At 43.3% G+C, this 17,292-nt stretch overlaps 1 protein-coding gene across 16 annotated transcripts in view; it reads right to left on the bottom strand.

Moving 5' to 3' along the window:
* Window positions 1-17,292, bottom strand: part of EPHA5 (EPH receptor A5) — a 365,570-nt gene that overhangs the window by 96,672 nt on the left and 251,606 nt on the right. For 11 of the 16 annotated variants that reach the window (XM_059722183.1, XM_059722189.1, XM_059722186.1 and 8 more), the window contains one exon: window positions 5,710-5,818. In XM_059722183.1, coding sequence (XP_059578166.1) covers window positions 5,710-5,818 — 109 coding nt within the window. The remainder of the gene's footprint in view (window positions 1-5,709; window positions 5,819-17,292) is intronic. The other 5 variants (XM_059722187.1, XM_059722182.1, XM_059722192.1 and 2 more) reach the window with 1 other exon arrangement.

The raw sequence follows: 17,292 nt of genomic DNA, 5'->3' as shown, positions 1-17,292 counted from the left end.
ATGGATTCCTCTAACTTTCAGTCCCAATTCATATGCAATTGCTGATATATCATTATTTTGTGCCACGTTGTGCAAATAAAAGAGGAAATGATTAAAATAATTAGGCACTATTTTGCTCAGGAGCTTCATGACCTCGTTGGAGGACACTGAATTTACATGGAAAGTCTCCTTGACCATTTGCAAGTAAATCAGGTCTGAAATACAGCTTAATTGTTTAGGGTAAAACACATTTAGTTTCAAATTCCCAAGAACCTCCAGCTTCAGGAACAAACTGTGTTTCCACAGATGGACGCTGGTATGTGGAAATGCCACTGTGACTAACGTTCAGCTGACCTTTGGTTTAGGGCTGCCTGCCAATGGGAAATGCCAAGCTGTTATTTACATTCACTAGAAAGAAGAGAGAAGCTGCAGAGATGCATGAAGGCAAACAGGAAGAGAGGTGGAGACTTCCAACAGAAAAGAGACTCCAGAACACTGCAAAATCCTGGATTCTGCAGCTATCTAGATGCTATTTCCTATTCATCATAGGAGGCCACCTCCCCTCCCTAAGCCTGAAATTGCTACCCGGGTATTATTCAAGACCCTTTCTCCAGACTGCAGCAGAGTTCCCTTTCCTGTTCTCCCCCACACCCGGTATTCCAAGGTACTCTCTTTACAATCCTGGTTTAGCCTGGCTGACTCGAAAGCCAAATGCAAAGACACTCCATCTGGCAGCTGCTTGGGTATCTGTGTATTTTGTATGACCTCTCCAGCTGCAGAAAGGGAGTGTGGACAAGACCATGAACTGGAAGCAGTAGAGAGCCAGAGGAAAGGAGCTCATTTGCATGATCAGTCCTGTGCCCCAGCTGTGTGTGCTCACTCTCTTTTCCTTTCTCTCTCTACCCTCCTTGTTTCGACCCTCCTTGTTTTTTCTGCAGGTTGATCTTTCCCGCTTTGAGTCTTAAAGTAGTGGGAGGGAAATCACAGCTTTATGCAGTTTGTATGGCTTGGAGAGGAGTGGTGCTTCCAGTTGGATGAGATCCTAGAGTTCAAACTGTCTGTTTTGCTAAAAATAATGAAGAGAAGGCATTGGAACAGGAAATTTAACCCCCTCGGTGCCAGGCACTGGAAAGTGTCCACATTCCAGAGATAGAACAGAGAGCCTCACAGATACTTAAACTAACTGGTTCTAAAAGGGATTATAGTAATGTCACAGCATGATAGTCACTCCATGAATCGTCTTGAAATCATATCCAAAGCAAAGCAGCATGAGTGACATATTTTAGTGAAATTTATGCCTCTTAAAAACAGCAGTGCTTTTTAAAATTTTTTGTTTTGTTTAATTTCAAAATTGGCTGCCAGCTTCAGGGTTTCTGGGTTTGGCTTTATTTTATGTTCTCAAGAGACACTCAAAGCAGCATCCAGGATTTAAAATTCACAAGGAAAAGATGCTGCTGAACATGCCCTGCAGTTCTGAAGCAGTTTTTTTCCAATGATGGATCTGAACCTGTGATGGTTACAAAAGCTCACTGCTTCTACAGTATTTACAGCTAAGGGACAGGTCTTCCCTTGATCCAGGGGCTGAACTTGCAACAAAAGTAATACTTAGCAAACCAAGGTTCAGCTCATAGTGTTCTCTTTCACGCCTGAGCAATAATTTTGTTTAAAACAGAGTCTACCCAGCCTACAGGTTGGAAAAAGTGGCCCAGTTCATTATTCTCTTCTGTACTGGAATGTTCAGTGTAGGGACCAGAAAACTCTACAGTAGTCTACCCCCACCTGGCATAAATTGTTATAGCTGCATCAACATTCGTGGAATGGCTTCAGGACTTTATGCCAGTTGAGGTTCTGACCCTGTGGGTTTTAACTCTTTGCAGTTCCTGGACCATTTCCAGGAAAGACAGGTAGAAATTGATGGCCTATGGAAAAGGCCAGAGGTTGTCTCCTTCTTAACCACTGAGACTTCCCTTTAGGTGATTATCAAAATGAGTGTCTCTAGTTCTTCTGTTTGGGGATCCCTGGCTTATAGTAACACAGAGACCAATTTTCATCGGTGCTGAGCTCCCACCCTCTGACAACAGGATCCCTTTCAGGTGTCTCAAGTTGGGAGCCAAAAAGCAGTAGCCATCTGAAAATCTGGACCTCTGTGCCTGTTGGCTTCAAGGGGTTCTCCTTTCAATAGCAGGGTAAACGTGAAGAAACCAGAGTACCCTGCCAGATCTTCTGTTTCTTTGAGGCTGATGCCACAAAAGGCCTTTCACAGTGTTACAGCTACCTTCTTTGTCCTTTGAGAAGAGGATAGTAAAGCTAGAGATATGGGTAATGTAAAGGGCTTTTATAAACATATGGAGGGAATATGGCAAAGAGTAAACACATCCTGGAAAGCTCAGTAGGACAAAGGAAAGTGAAATGAAGGATGGCTAAATACTGAAACCACTGGATTTGAGGATCACTCAGGACTTTAAACCTGAATGCAAAGAAGAAAGGCTGCCCAAATGAGAATTTAAGTCACAAAAGGGAGCTCCACAACATGTGCCTGACTCTTGCCAGGACTCCACTATTCTGTTACAGTTGGAAAAGACTCCTGTAGGCACTGAGGAAAAGCTGGCTGAATGGGACAGCTGAGGAACTGGTAGTCTCTGTGCCCTGCTGGAAGTTATAGGGGCCAAACACTACATTGACAAAGGGAACTCAGGCTCATTTCTTCAGCCACTAGCTCTTCGGTGTCCTTCTGCCCAGCTGGATCCACAGTCATGAGTTAAACACATCGGCTCCCTATCAAATGAGACACCTCGGAATATGTTTAACAAAGTGGACAGGGAACCACCTAAGCAGGAGAGGAGAAGCTTAAGCTTCACCCTGTCAGGAGGCTGGTTGCGTGGCTCTGAGAAACAAGGGGACATCTCCCTTCACTCAAGTTCACAGTCTTGGACCTTCTCCTCATATCAGACTTCAAGTCAGGTCAGCCTCTTCTTGCACAAGACAGCCAGGAGGAGGGCCCCCATTCACATACTGAACAGCCCAGTGGTTAGATCCCTCACCTACAATGCAAGAGATTCTGCTCCAAATCCTTTTTCTGCCCCACTTGAACCCAAATCTCCTACCTACTAAGAGAAAGTGGGTTCTAGTTTATTGTGAGGTGCCTCTTTCCAATGGAAGCTGTTCCACTTTTTTTTAAACACACATTCATTAGAGCCAACACTGGTACTCCACTGTGTCTGGTAAGTCCCTTGGCCACCTTGTTACAGAAGTCATTCTGAACTCTCTCTATGCTCCAATGAATATTTAAGAATTCCATAAACTACTTCATCAGAAAAGTCTGGGAGACACCCACCTGAGAATACCCTATAACCTGTTGTTTAAGGCTGTCTCCTAAGACGAAGGAAATCTGGGTTCAAATCCCTGCTCCGCTATAGAGAGAGGAAGATCTCTTATATCACCAATGAGCTTTCTAAGGACTTGCTGGCCGAATCCAGACATGCAGGGGTGTATGGTTTGTGGCATTACAAATTGCATATGGCAAATGTTAAAACATGCCTCATGATGCAAATTTGCAGTGCAGCATCAACATTTGCTCTTGGAAATTCCTAATAGTACCCCTCTCCCCCGCCCCCCCCCCACCCCCCCCAAAAAAAACCAACCCCAAAACCCAGCACAAAAAGCAGCACAATGCACATGCAAAAAGTATGCGCCAGCATACATGGAGGCCAAGTCATACAGAACAGTACTCTGGCTGCTGGCCAGGCCTCCCTGCTGCCTGACCTGTGCCCCTGATGCTCCAGGCCACCAGGTAAGCTGTTGGGGCCAGCACTGGTGCTGGCCCCAGTCTCCAGCTCTCCCTGGATGACAAGCCAGAAGAAGCTGGGTAAGGGTAGTTTGCCTGTTGCAGAACAATTTGTCCCACAACAGACCACATATGTCCAGTGGCAGAAATTCAGGTGCCTACTGGATTTTACTGGTCAAGACCTGGGTGCTAAAGCAATTTCAGGATCTCCCAGTTTAAGCAGAAGGAGAGGAAAGCTTTGAGAACCTAGATTTTGGACTTAGGCACCTGAGTTCACTGCAGATCCAGTCCCAAGTGTGTCGTTGAGCAGATATCAGCTTAGGTGGGAAAATTCCTGGGCATGGATGGAAAAAGCAAAGCAGGGAGTCAACTGCAGGAGGCAGAACTCCAGGAGGAGATTAATTCGGTGTACAAAAAGCCAGTCTATGGGTTGGGTCACTGAGTCCATTCAGGACCAATGGACCTGCAGTAGTTTGTTTGCACTGCTTCAGTCAGAGTGAAATCTGAGCTTGGGTCAGCGGTGGCTACCAGAAGTATCTGTCCCAAGCTAATGCAAGGCTCCCTCATGGAGACTGGCATTTAATTCATTATTTCTGTGCTCTGTAGTTTCTCCATACAGAACACTGCAATAACTTAGTCACTTGATATGGAAGAGGACTCAGGAGGGGAACAAACAGCATGATGCTAGAGCTGTCAGACACCTGCTTATATGGACTTGAATCAGCACATACTGAATTTTGAAAGAGGAACCCATCTCCTCTGTGTAATAGTACTCTAAGCCAATGCACGCAGTATCTTTGCAATTATTCTGTCAATATCTTGCAAGTGTTCTTTTTTAAAATCAATGAGGTTTAAACAACTGAACTGAATATACATGGCAGACACAGCATATACAAGATATGTAGATTGCAAGAAAAAAAATCCTACTTCCTTTTGAAAATAAGTCCAGTAAAACTATGGACACTTAGGTAACGTTTTGAGTTACTTTGCTAGGAAGACTGAAAAAAAATTGGCAGGTGCTATTAAAATAAATTATACTACACTTTGATAGGTGTTCATTAAAAAGGGTATTTCATTCCCTCTTGGTAGTATCTGAACAAATATCTGTTATTCCTATGTACTGATACATCAGCAAATTTAGTACCAGCTTTTTCCAAGCCTGTTGTCCTTGTACCAAAAACTTCTATGTGGAGCTATCAAGGACCATAGGGCTTATTCAGGCAGGTTCTTAAGCATTCATCAAAGCATGAGAAGTCAATTCAAGACATTAATGTCAATGTGACTTTTTGTCTGCTTTAACTCATGTGTTTACTGAATTTGGACTTGAGAATGTCCTTTTATGAAAGAGTAGTTAGCTGCTGAATTTACTCATATTTAACTTTTTTATGGGACAAATTCTGACCACATGGACTGATATCAAGACCTTACTGATGTTTTGCCCCTGGGCCAGGATTTCACCCCTTTTACTGAGGTCTCTCTATAAACCCTTTTACAGAGTTTGCCTGAGAAAAGATTATACATGAAATTCTAGCACAGTCTGAGTAAAAACTTCAGGGTCTGGCCTTTTGTTCTGATGAGAAAACTCTATATAAAGGTGCTGAATGCCCCAATGCATCAAGAGGCCTTTTGTCCATACAAATCAATTCTCTCTATTGTTAAAGGTATGAGAAAACACTCTTGTGCAAATGAAGTCTTAGTAAGGAAAGAGGGTTTGTGTACAGGAAAATGGAAATCATTGCAAAGCAAATGGCATCTATAAGCAAAGCATGTTTAGTTGTGATTCCAGCAGATTCACACAGATATTTCAGCAAGCACATCCACATACTATACTAGATGACATGACAGCATTCGCTCACTTTCTGCCTTGTTCTGAATTGTGCCTATCAGTTGGCAACATAAAAATTACTGAAGTTGGAAAACTATAAGCACACAGCTGCTTCTCTTACCTTCCACTGAGAAGGAAACCAATAACAACAACGGCCAGAAGAATAACTCCCACTGTTAGAGACAAAGTAATTATAGGAATCTGGCTCTGATCGCTGGATGCAGCTACTGCTGAGAATGAGAAACAGAAAATGGAAATTAAAGTTAAAATCATAGTCAACACACACAGAAGTCTTTATTTCAAGGCTGCTACTGACATTGTGGCTTTTGCAATTTATTCTTTCATGGGTAGTTTTTCTTCCTCTTTTTTCCCCCTTCTCATTATCTGCTGTCCCTCAAAAAGTAAACACACACACAAAACAAAAAGTTCCCGTTTTGGAAACATATTTAACATCCTAACTGAAACAATCCAGAATTCAACCTTCTAAGCTGCAAGTTGGAATTTATTTTCCTGGGTATGCTGCATCAGAAATAACTCTAATTAAAGATAGATACCATAACTATTAACATATTCTAAAAAGGGATGGACACCAAAAGAAATCCTCTTTGTTGAATTTTTGGTTTAAGACAAATCTTATGAAGTTAATTCCTGTTAACAGAAGATGAGAAATAACCAAGGTCTTGGAAATAACTGAAACTACCTGTGCTTGAGGAGCTTTCTGAGACTTATGTATTAATGTGTTGTGGTATCTATACAGTAAGGCCATATAGTGTCCTTTGGAATAAAGAAATGCAAAAGAATAATATTTTGGTTTGCTGAGACATATGAGGGAATCAGAACTGCTTCCAGATTGTGCCCTTTTGAAAGTCCCTCTTGACAAACTGCTTGACAAGAAGAATGATTTTTTGACTAAAACAAAACTCTAAGACTTGGGAAACTTTGGTTCAGCTCCTGGCTCTGTCAGAGGTGTCCTATAAGAACGTGACTAAACTACCTATTCTGTTGGTAGAAATGAGATGATAAACAGCATCTATTCTGTCTTTTCAGATTACAAGATGTTTGGGTCAGGGACCCCTTCTCACTTAGCAGCTGCACTGCAGCTTGTCCACTTGGTTTCTGAAAGTACTACAGCATTTCTAGAACGATGGAGTAGAAGTAATCTGTAAAATTTGCGTGGTGACACAGTTGGGAAATATTGCCTTAGCTTTCTCTTTACACCAAACACTGTATGGGACATGAAAAACATTAGGAAGTATGCCTGTGAGATGTGATGCAGGGGACATGGCAATGCTGCGCACTTCAGTCAGAAAGAAGCTTATATGATGGCCACCCTTTAGGCTGACATATCCTGGACTGAGCCAGAATCCTTCAGACCTAAATGTGCAAGCTTGAATTAAAACTCTGAAACAGTTGGAGACGATAACCCATCTCTCCCATGCAGAGGCACAGAAATAAATCCATAGGAGACAATATGCTTTCACAGACTTTGTGATGAACAAGTGATCTTTAAATGTTTTCAATATCAGTGAAGTGTGATGTCCCCTGACATCAAATTGTGGAGGCCAGCAGCACAATCAAACCCATTTGAATGAATTAGAATATGGTGGTTTCAGAGCTTGCAGCAGTCAGTACTACGTTATGCCTACTAGAGAACTGAGGCTCATAACACACATGCCGCTAAAGCAGTGGCTCTCAACCTTTTTTGTACCAGGACCCATTTGTAAACATCCACAGCCAATCCCAACCCAGTGCCCATCACTCTGACCCACTGTTCCCCAGGCCCCAGCCCCCAGTGTGTGGGGTAGGGGGTAGGTGTGTGGGGCACAGGCGGTATGTGTAGGGCATAGGGGGGCCTCAAGCAGCCCCCTGCAGCCTGGAACTCTGCCAGCCTGCAAGGGAAAAGACACGAGTTCCCAAGTTTTTCTTCTTTAAAGAAGAATCCATTTTTTAAAATTTGGATGTGACCCTTTCGTATATTCTTGCAACCCACTTTTGGGTCATGGCCCATGGGTTGAGAAACACTGCTCTAAAGGACTGGGCTGCACCTGCCCAACATGCCACATAACATAAAATAATAGGACATTCTGGATATGCAGTTTCAGTCCGATATGTTTGATCATGGAGAGTGTTATAAATCCATTGAAGTCAAACAGTCCTGGATTCATTCACTGGAAAAGAATGAGGTTTAAGTGCTGGCACCAAATTAAGTGGTCTAGGTACAGCTCTTCTCATTTATATATAGAGTGCTCCTTATTTTGAGAGAGTTTAGCATTCCAGCCAAAGGTAAATGAATACATCTTTCCTCTACATTATGTGAATATTACATCATTGAGAGCTGAAAGTATTGTATTACTTTAATCCATTCATTAATTTATGGACTCAGAGCATGCCAAAGGAGAATGACAAATACACAGCAGGTTTCTAAGTGAGAGATTTTGCATACAGATCTGTACTATAACCAAGAGACAAGCCAAATGCAATCAGACAACAGAATCCAGTCGTGTCAATATGATCCTATTTCCAGCCTTTTATTGCTCTCCTCTCATTCTCACTGCTCTGAACCAAAATATAGCCCTTTTCATTCCTCTTATGTATAAGGTAGATACATAACACTAGAATTCCACAGGCCAGGTGCATGCCCATCAATTCCTATATGATGTAGAAGGGACAGTATTTTTGAAAAACAAGTCAGTGGGCCCCTCTACATGTTATATGTATGCAGCAATTAACATGTTACTCATGCCATACATGCCAAGGATGCTACATGTGCACCCAATTTAAGACACAATAAAATGGCAAACCAGCCATAAAATAAATCCACATGTGATGTAGAACACTGTTATGGCTGGTGTGCATGATGCCTTAAATTGAATATGTGGCATGTGCACACACCAGGGTTGTTCGGGCAGATGCCCAACAATCAGCTGATTGTTGGAATCAGTGCTGGACAGCTCCAGGTCTTCAACAGACAGTGCTGACAATCTTGCTGGCACCAACCCAAGGCAGCCCTGATTCTCCAACTGGGCAAAGAGGTATAAATCCCTGCACCAAAACTCTCATGTGCTGGAAAGTGCTGGGGAGCCAATGGGCTTCCTCTGCTAGAGACTTTAACCTGACTGCATCGCAACTTGGTGGGATTGCCAGACACAAGGGATCAGAGGCTACAGGCAAGGGGAGCCAAAGGGTTTCCCTCACCAGAAATTTTAAACCCTACACCTGCAGTTTAAAGTCCCTGGCAAGGAAAGCTCTTTGTCTCCCCCTGCCTGAAGCATCTAATCCCCTATGTGTGGCAGCCTCACTGGAGCTGCTGGGCATGAGGTTTAAACTTTCCTGGGGGAAGCCCTCAAACAGACCCAGGACTGCCAACCAGCTAATTGTTGGCTGCAGTCCAAGGACAGTCCTGTGTCCCATGGGACTGCTGGCACTCAGCTATTGACTTGCTTGTGCAGGAGAACCCTGAGATTTTGATCCAGGGCTCCCCCTGCACTGGCAAGTACGAACGGCATGATTGTTGGGATTGGGGATCAGACCCAAGGCATCTTTAAATAAATATGTACCAGGGGCCAGTGGGATCTGCCAAGTGCTCAATAATATGGAAAATCAGATTGCATCTTTGTGTACCAAAGGTATGCTTAGAAAGCTAATTGCAGACCACCTTCATGGTCCTCAGACAGAGATTATTACCAGCCTGCTGCCCAAGTTAAACCATGGTTCAATACTGCAGACCTAACTGTAACATTTACCTAGAGGGAGACACTTTACAGGGTGTTCTTTCTGCCTTCCAGAAGTTTTTCTATGCTAGCAAAGTCCCTCTGACCTCCATCAATCTGCAACTGCAGACATATGCCTATTAAGCAACTTCCAGTGACAACTGATCCCATCCACAAGCAACACCCCTGTCTGCAATGACTCGACACATTCCCTCTAGGTCCTTGCAGAGTTTTGGAACATCTTTGTTGTTTACCTAGAAGTCTACAAGGAAGAATAACACCCTTTTCACCTTCTGCCTCCGTTGTTAGAAAATGTGAATAGTTTCCATGGCAATTTTCAAACTGTTTTCATACACAAACTGAAATGAGACGCTAACACTTTTGGGGACAGATTCTATTCCAACTAGCAGGCAGCAAAGTGCACCTCTGGGTGATTCTTTTCCACCCATCTCAAGTCCCTGAAAACCCATTTGTGCATCTCCTTTTGTAAAACAGGGTTCTTTGGGTAAATCCAATATATTTTATTAGAACAACCAACTCATTTTGTAACATAGCACTATGTGACCCTTAAGACTGAGTCATAAAAAGCAGTGAGGAAGAAGAGGATGTGCTCTTTTTTTAAATTAACAGCTTTTCAGGGACACAAGCAGGGTGGAACAGAATTGCACTTAGGTGCCTAAGTCTACTTACATGCTTAATAGGTGCAACAGAATTTGATGCTTAGGGTGGCATTTTGTTCTTTACCGGTCATCTAAGTGGTCATGTTTTAGGTGTCTACATAGCATTTTCAGTACTCACCCATCCAGGGTTATTCTATTGCTGGATGTGTAACCCTTCATACATGGACAATTACCTAGTTATGCTACCTGATCTATACCAGATACAACCCTTACGTGTGCCCGTTGTGGGTACAGAGCAAACCTAGATGCTTGAAAATAGAGCTTTCCAGAACCCAGAACTACTACATTTAGACTCATGAACAGAAGAAGATAAGGTTGAGTCCCCTTTTGCCCCATAGGTCAGTGGCTAGGACACTTACCTGCAATGCTGGAGGTCCAGGATCTCTTCACCCAGAGAAGGCTTGAACCCGGGCTTCTTTTGCTTCTCAGCCTAGCACTCTAGCCATAGGTTAGGGAAGAAAACTCACTTTGAATGCTGAAGACACCTAGAGGCACAACACACTAACCACCGCACCAGTTGCCAATTTCTGCCCTACTCTCCCCAGTTACAGACCAGGTCCTCTTCCTGTCAAGGCAATTGCCATTTCACTGATCCATATAGCTTCTGCCTTGCTCCTTTCCCCCTGGACTGACATCTCTCCCAAAAACCTCCTGTTCATGGGCACCAGAGGGCCAGCTTGAAAAGGAGTGCCAAGAAAGAGCCAGGACAATGGTTAATCTGTAGTATAGTGGGTAGAGTGCTGGGCTGACAAAACGGAGCATGGCAAGCTCAAGCTCCCTCTGGGTGAGGGGAACCTAAGCCTTCCTAGGCAAGTGCCCTAGCCATACTTCTATTTTGGGGAAAATATATAGGGAGGGTCTTCCACTTAGTTGTTACACACAGATCTGTATGTCCAGCAGGAGAACATACCTTTATGCCTATGTACCAAAAGTGTCTTGTAGCTACTCAAAAAGGGTCATTTAGATGATAAAAAAACAACAGAATGCCATCATTACTATGTAAAGCCTTTTAGATACACATTGAAGTGACAAAGATATCCAAGACTCACAAAACCCAGAAGAAATAAAAACAACACACATAAATGGAGATAATTAAAGTAAGTGGTCCGAGCTTCTCTGGAAAAGAACCCAATTTTTATCTCAAAATACTGGAGGCAACCCGAATTTCACTTGTCCTAACCCACCCACTCTAACTGCAGCCCATATACTGTCTGACCACTCCCTCCCCATGTAGTAACCTCAGTGTTGCAAACTTTGGTGCAAGCCCCATCTGTGTCACTTCAGCTACAGAATTCATGTAACTTCCTGAGAATAGCAACTTTATTTAAAAAAAATGGTGAAGTTCCTAGTTAAACAGGTTAAATATGAACCCTAAGAATATTGGAAGGCATGGAAAATGAACTCTAAAATTATTTTTAAACAGTTCCCAACATTTACTCTCATCACTTAGGGGAACCAGACTTTTTATTCATGTCCTGTCTCTAAAAAGTGCTGTCTGCTGGGCCCTGGAAAATGAAAAACTGATGCAACAGAGGTAGTTGAACTCTGCTATTGCTAGGAAGAGGGGCATCAGCTTGTGGTTCGTCTTTTGTTATATGGCTCTGGGAAGGGCATGATAAAGCTCACAGCTATTTGTTGAAGAACTTCATTACAGCCATCAGTTGGATATAACTGTTTTTCCTTGTATTAGCCCTTTAGGAAACTGTGACCACTCAAAGGACCAGCAGAAATTGATTGCACAGTAAAGGAGGCCTTTAACTAAACGACTGAAGCAGAAGGGGATCCTTAACACAGGATTAAGTTTATGGAGGCTATAAAATAACTGAATATGACCCAATATTAAATGTGAAAAAGGTAATGCATTAAACATTGATTTGCAATGGATTTCAAGTACCTCTTCATACAATAATTCTCTGATTGGTACTTCATTATGTACAGTATGGCCCAGCTAAAGTACAGTAAATGATTTCATAATGATTGGGCCAATACATTAAATATTTCATTGTTAACTGTTCAAAATCTGTTCTATCACAGAGAGATTTTATTAGCTTTGCACATTTATAGATGTTCCTTTGGCTCTTTTTTTCTTCTTTTCATTTTTATTACTTTCTGGGTAATATACTTTTTTTTAAAAACATTTTTAAGAGAACCTTAATCACTTCACCTTGCATAAAGTTCACGTAGGTGATGGAGATTAAATCTCCATACATCCCAGAAGAGCACAGCATCAGGAGGAAGAGTAGTAGCTGGGACAGGAAGACAATCATGAAGAAGTGGGGCAATGCTAAAAAAGGGATACAAGTAGTTGAGGACTGGAAATCTTGGTGTGTAGGGAGGAGATCAACAGGTGAGTGAGAGGTGAGTTTGAAAGTAGAACTGAAAAATACCTTTATCTAAACTTTTAAGTGAAAAATATTGATAAAACAACATGATTTGTTTGCCTGTGTCTATATCTATGGACCCCCATCCCCCGCCAGCTCTCCCAGACCCATCAATGGCTACCCAGCCCAGCCCCAGTTCCCGGTTCTTTATAAAAACATTTTTTTTAAAAGCCCCGTACTCAGAGCTCCCCCACGCAGCATAGGGCAGTGCGGTGTAGCAGGGATCACCTCCCTCCCTGCTCCCACCTGGCAGGTGCCACTGAGTGCAAGGCTTTTTTTCTTTGTTTTTTTAAGAGCCAGGATGCTGGGGCTGGGGCCTGTTTGATTCAGAGATTCGGCCGATTTGGTGGCGGCCAAACCTCTGAATCAGATTTGGCTAAATCGATTCAAGACAGTGATTTGAATCACTGAATTGAATACTGTCCCCCGAATTGGCCGAATCCAAAGCGAATACTAGCCGCTTTGCACAGGCCTACTATCTATCTATCTATCCATCTCTAATATAAGAGTGTGTGTGTATGTGTGTACACACACATACACACACACCTATATGTAATAATGAAAGGTTGGGCTGGGAGGGGAAGCAGAGAAGCTGTCATATGGTCTACATTACAAGGAGCCCTGTTGGTAGAAGGCAGGATTCCAAACAGCTGACTAACGTTTTCTGAATAGAAGGATCTCTGCTGTTCAGTTAATCTGGAGCACACTGCAAGTTCCCTATATTGTCTGTTTCTGTCTGTTGCTCCAGACACAGCCATTTCTTATGGAAGTCAAGCACTCTTGGCATGTGATGCACACTGCAGGTAGGAAGCTGCTCATTCCTCATGCTGCTTCTAGATGTCATGGATGGAAATTAAATTTGAAAGATAGTAAGACTGTGTGGAACACAGGAATAGCTGGTGCCCTTTTCTCCATGATCATAAGCATGAGCAAGAGCAGGACCTGGCTTTCTACATCCTTGGTACATGTTTCCAGACAGGGTTTTCTTTCTGTTCTGTAAAACTGTGCTTAAATCAAAGGAGTCATGGATATGAGTTGTATTTCTGGCTTGACTTCCCATGTGACCATGGGAAATTCAAGGCTTTTTCCAAAGAGTAGTGAAGCCAGTGAGTCTGTGTTTGAGCAAAACATTTAAAAGCCACTGCCATTCTGCAAAGTATTTAAGCACATGCCTCTGTGTTCTTCCATTGGCTTCAACTGGTTTCATTTTAGGCCTTGAATCTCAATATCCACTTCCCTACCTATAAAATGGAAATAGCACTGTCCCACCAGACCACTCGAAAAGCTAAATTTATTAGTGGTGGCAAAATGCCTTGAGATAGGATAATGTATTCCCCTGTAGAAAATCTAACATTGTTCTGCAGTTTACACTGAGTATTTCCAAGATTCACATGAGAGGTCTTGGAAAATTATTATTATTACTGGCTCATGATTTTAGGTTAGGGTAGCATTGGACTAAAAGTACATAAATGCTACTATATTACTTATTAATATTCTGAAACACTATTACTGGAATAGTCTAAATTAGAAACTTTTCTACCGCGACCAGACCTTGCCTAATATAATACAGAATTATTTTCAGTATAATCAGGTTTTGTTTCTGCTTATAAGACATGATTAATGGTTAATGCAATAAGAAATACATTAAATACACAATTCTTATTGCATTAATGTTTACATTACTACACTATTTGCACTACATTAGCTCAGCCACTGACTCCACAGCCACATCTGCACATACATAATGATTCCTTTAAAATCTATTAAGGTTTAAAATGTACCGCTCATTGAAATGACAACACTGTATTTTTTTTAAAGAACTGATGATAAAAATTTTAAATGAACCAGGGAAACAGTAATCAAAATGTTGATGAATTTAAATTTATAAGGAAAACATACAGCATGATTTACTATTTACCAAAAAAATGAAGAGAATATTTCCATCATGAACTTTCTCCTGCATACGAATAGTATTAAAGATTAATAAATATGTCAGTAGTACAAATTGAAATAGGTACACAGAGTACATATTTTATGAGAGGGAAAATTATCTATGACACTACTGCAAAAATAGGTAAATAAGGAGTAAAAGGATTTCCTCACCATGGTATCTGAGCACTTCAAAGAGATTAAAACTGAGCCTTTAAATAAAATTGGAACTCCGTGGAATTAACCCTTGTCACAGACTGATGCTCCAGAATTTGAGCTTTCATTAAAAAATATATGTTCAGCACTTGCGGTTGGCTGAAAATGTGAGTTCAGAGGAAACCAATGCTTCAGACAACTTAATACAGCAGCTGTAACAGGTTTGAGCCATCCATGAATCCATGCCCTTGGAATCTATCACATTGAATTTAGCATTTCATCATGGAACATCTGGACTATAGTCAACCGCCTGGCATTTTGGGTTTTCTTATCTTCCTACCCTGTCAAAACATGCCTACATTGGCCTCTTCAGGTACCTGTACACATGCAGGGAGGCTGCTCCAATGCATTGTAATTACAACACATTGGAGAAGACTCAATTAATTGAGTCTGCTGGAGCATGATAATTAGCGTGCTCCAGCCAGTCTCCATGTCTCGTGTCTCAGCATCTCCGTGCTTCAAAATGGTGGTGGGGTTGCTTTAAGTAAAGCTCATTCAGCAAGCTTTCGTTAAAGTGCCCCCACCACTGTTTTGAAGTGTGGGGACACTGATACATGAGATGCTGTCGGTGCATTAGAGCAGCTCTTGGAGCAACTCTAATTAAAGGGCCCACCCCCGGATCATGTGTAAAAATGTCCTTTCTCACCAGCAGTAAGGGAAAGCTAACAGGATTACACGGTATGTTTCTTTACTATTCCATGAAGCTTGGCAGCAAAGGGGATTTCCCTCTAAGATGCATGGCTCTAGGTCTATGGTTTAGGGGGCATGTGCGAATGAAAGGTTTGTAATGGTGACAGAATAACAGCATTGCAAAGTGTCTTTCTAACTGGCTAGATTCTATGCATTGGACTTGCACCACTGCAAGCCACCAATTCTGCAAATATTCACATACTTGCTTAACCTTAAACATATAAGTGGGTGCCCTTGAAATTAAGATTAAAGTGTGTGCATAAAGTGTCTGGAGGACCAGGTCCTTAAAGACATGCCTCTATCACCTCTGTACCAAGCCTGGGTGCACCAGAGGCCCCACTCACTCACCCATGCTCTGCACAGATCCAAGCTAGCAATTTAATAGGTTTAGATAGGTTTTAAGCACTCTAAGCATATAGCTTTTTGCATATGATCTGCTGCAACTTTTCCATCCCTCTGCTCAGTTCCACTCTATTTGAAAGCTACATCATTGTAATTATTTTGAATCTTCTTCATTCAAATGCAAAGTTACAGTGGTTTAGGATCGCCATCCCAGTACAGGAGGGGACAGACAAAAGAGCTATGCAGACAGGCATTTTCAAGTAGTAAGTACCTTTCAGTCAGTTCAGCTCCATTTTAACCCGTTTAGTGTTACACCTATCTACAGCCTTGTAGTCATAAATCACACTTTTTATGTGCTCAGTAAACACAAAATCTGTTAAAAGTTATGTTTTCCCTCCAAGTTCCCCTCTCTCAAACAACAAGAAAGTTCATTACATTCCAGGTCAGAAAGTGGCAGGTTTGAAAACATAGGAAAAGTCAGATGATAATGATAACCATTTGGCAACTCTAACTACAGTGTCTTCTACAAAATGATTCTAATGTTCCTGTGATTTCTTGGATGGCAAAGATACTCCTCTTGGAGGAGTCACCACAAATGTTGTTGGGAGGTATTTAATTGGAAACTGTATCCAACTGCAGCAAAAGATATCAAAGAGAGACTTGAGAATCCTCCATAGACCAAGTTAAAAGGTACACAACAGTTTAATGACCTACTGAGACATATACTATTTTCTTTCTCCACCTCAGACACAAGCCTTTAAGGCAGGGGTGGGCAAAATACGGCCCACAGGCCAAATATGGCCTGCAAGGCCATTCTATCTGGCCTGCATGGCCCTAAAAAATTTAGAAAATTAATATTTATCTGTCTTTGTTTCATGTAAAAAAAGACAGTAATCAGTGGCAGTAGGACCCAGGGGAAGCCTGGCAGGCTCCTGCAACAGCAGGGCTAACCTGGCCCTGCCCCCCAGCAGGCCCAGGCAGCCCCATGAGGGCTGTGAGCAGCTGCAATGTGGGGTGCTGGCCATAGGGTGGGGGCGAGGCCACTTTTCCCCGTGCTCAGCACCAGCTTGTAACCCACCCCCGCTGCCAGCCTGGGCCCTGCACTGGCTCTGGGCTCACCCGTTGGGGTTGCGCATGGCGACAGCAGCTGCGGCCCCCCTGCTTGCTGTGCCGGATAGTATTTGCTGCTGGTGCCAGCCCAGAGCTCATGCACTGGGCAGCCCAGAAGTGGCAGTGGCAAACACTACCCAGCGTGGCAAGCAGGGACACTGCAGCTGCTGCCACCATGCACAGCCCTGATGGGCAAGCCTGGAGCCAGCGCGAGGCCCATGCTGGCAGCGGGGGCGGGTTACAAGCTGGTGCTGAGCACAGGGAAAAGCGGCCCTGCCTCCGCCCTGTGGCCAGTGCCCCATGCTGCAGCCGCTAACAGCTCGCGTGGGGCTGGCTGTGCCAGCTCAGGACAGCTCCACGTGGGTGCAGCAGCGAGCACCAACCACAGGGCAGGGGAGGGGCTGCTTTTCCCCCATGCTCAGCACCAGCTCGTTCCCTGTTGGGGAGCATGGGGCTGGGGCTGCACGCTTCCCCGCGCCTGTACCATGGGGCAGGAGGGCATTGGAAGTGAGCAGGTGCACAGGGCCTACACCAGTGGGGCCCAGAGCAGGGCGGCAGGAGTACAGGGTCCTGGCCAGCAGGGGCTCTATGGACCCAAGCCAGCTCCCCCCTCTCCCTGCTGGTGCAGCCCAGCCCGGTTCCACAG

Source organism: Alligator mississippiensis, chromosome 2 (assembly GCF_030867095.1).
Source record: "Alligator mississippiensis isolate rAllMis1 chromosome 2, rAllMis1, whole genome shotgun sequence".
NCBI lineage: Eukaryota > Metazoa > Chordata > Crocodylia > Alligatoridae > Alligator > Alligator mississippiensis.
The sequence above is the reverse complement of the archived record's forward strand: the minus strand, read 5'-3'. Positions and strand labels throughout refer to the sequence as shown.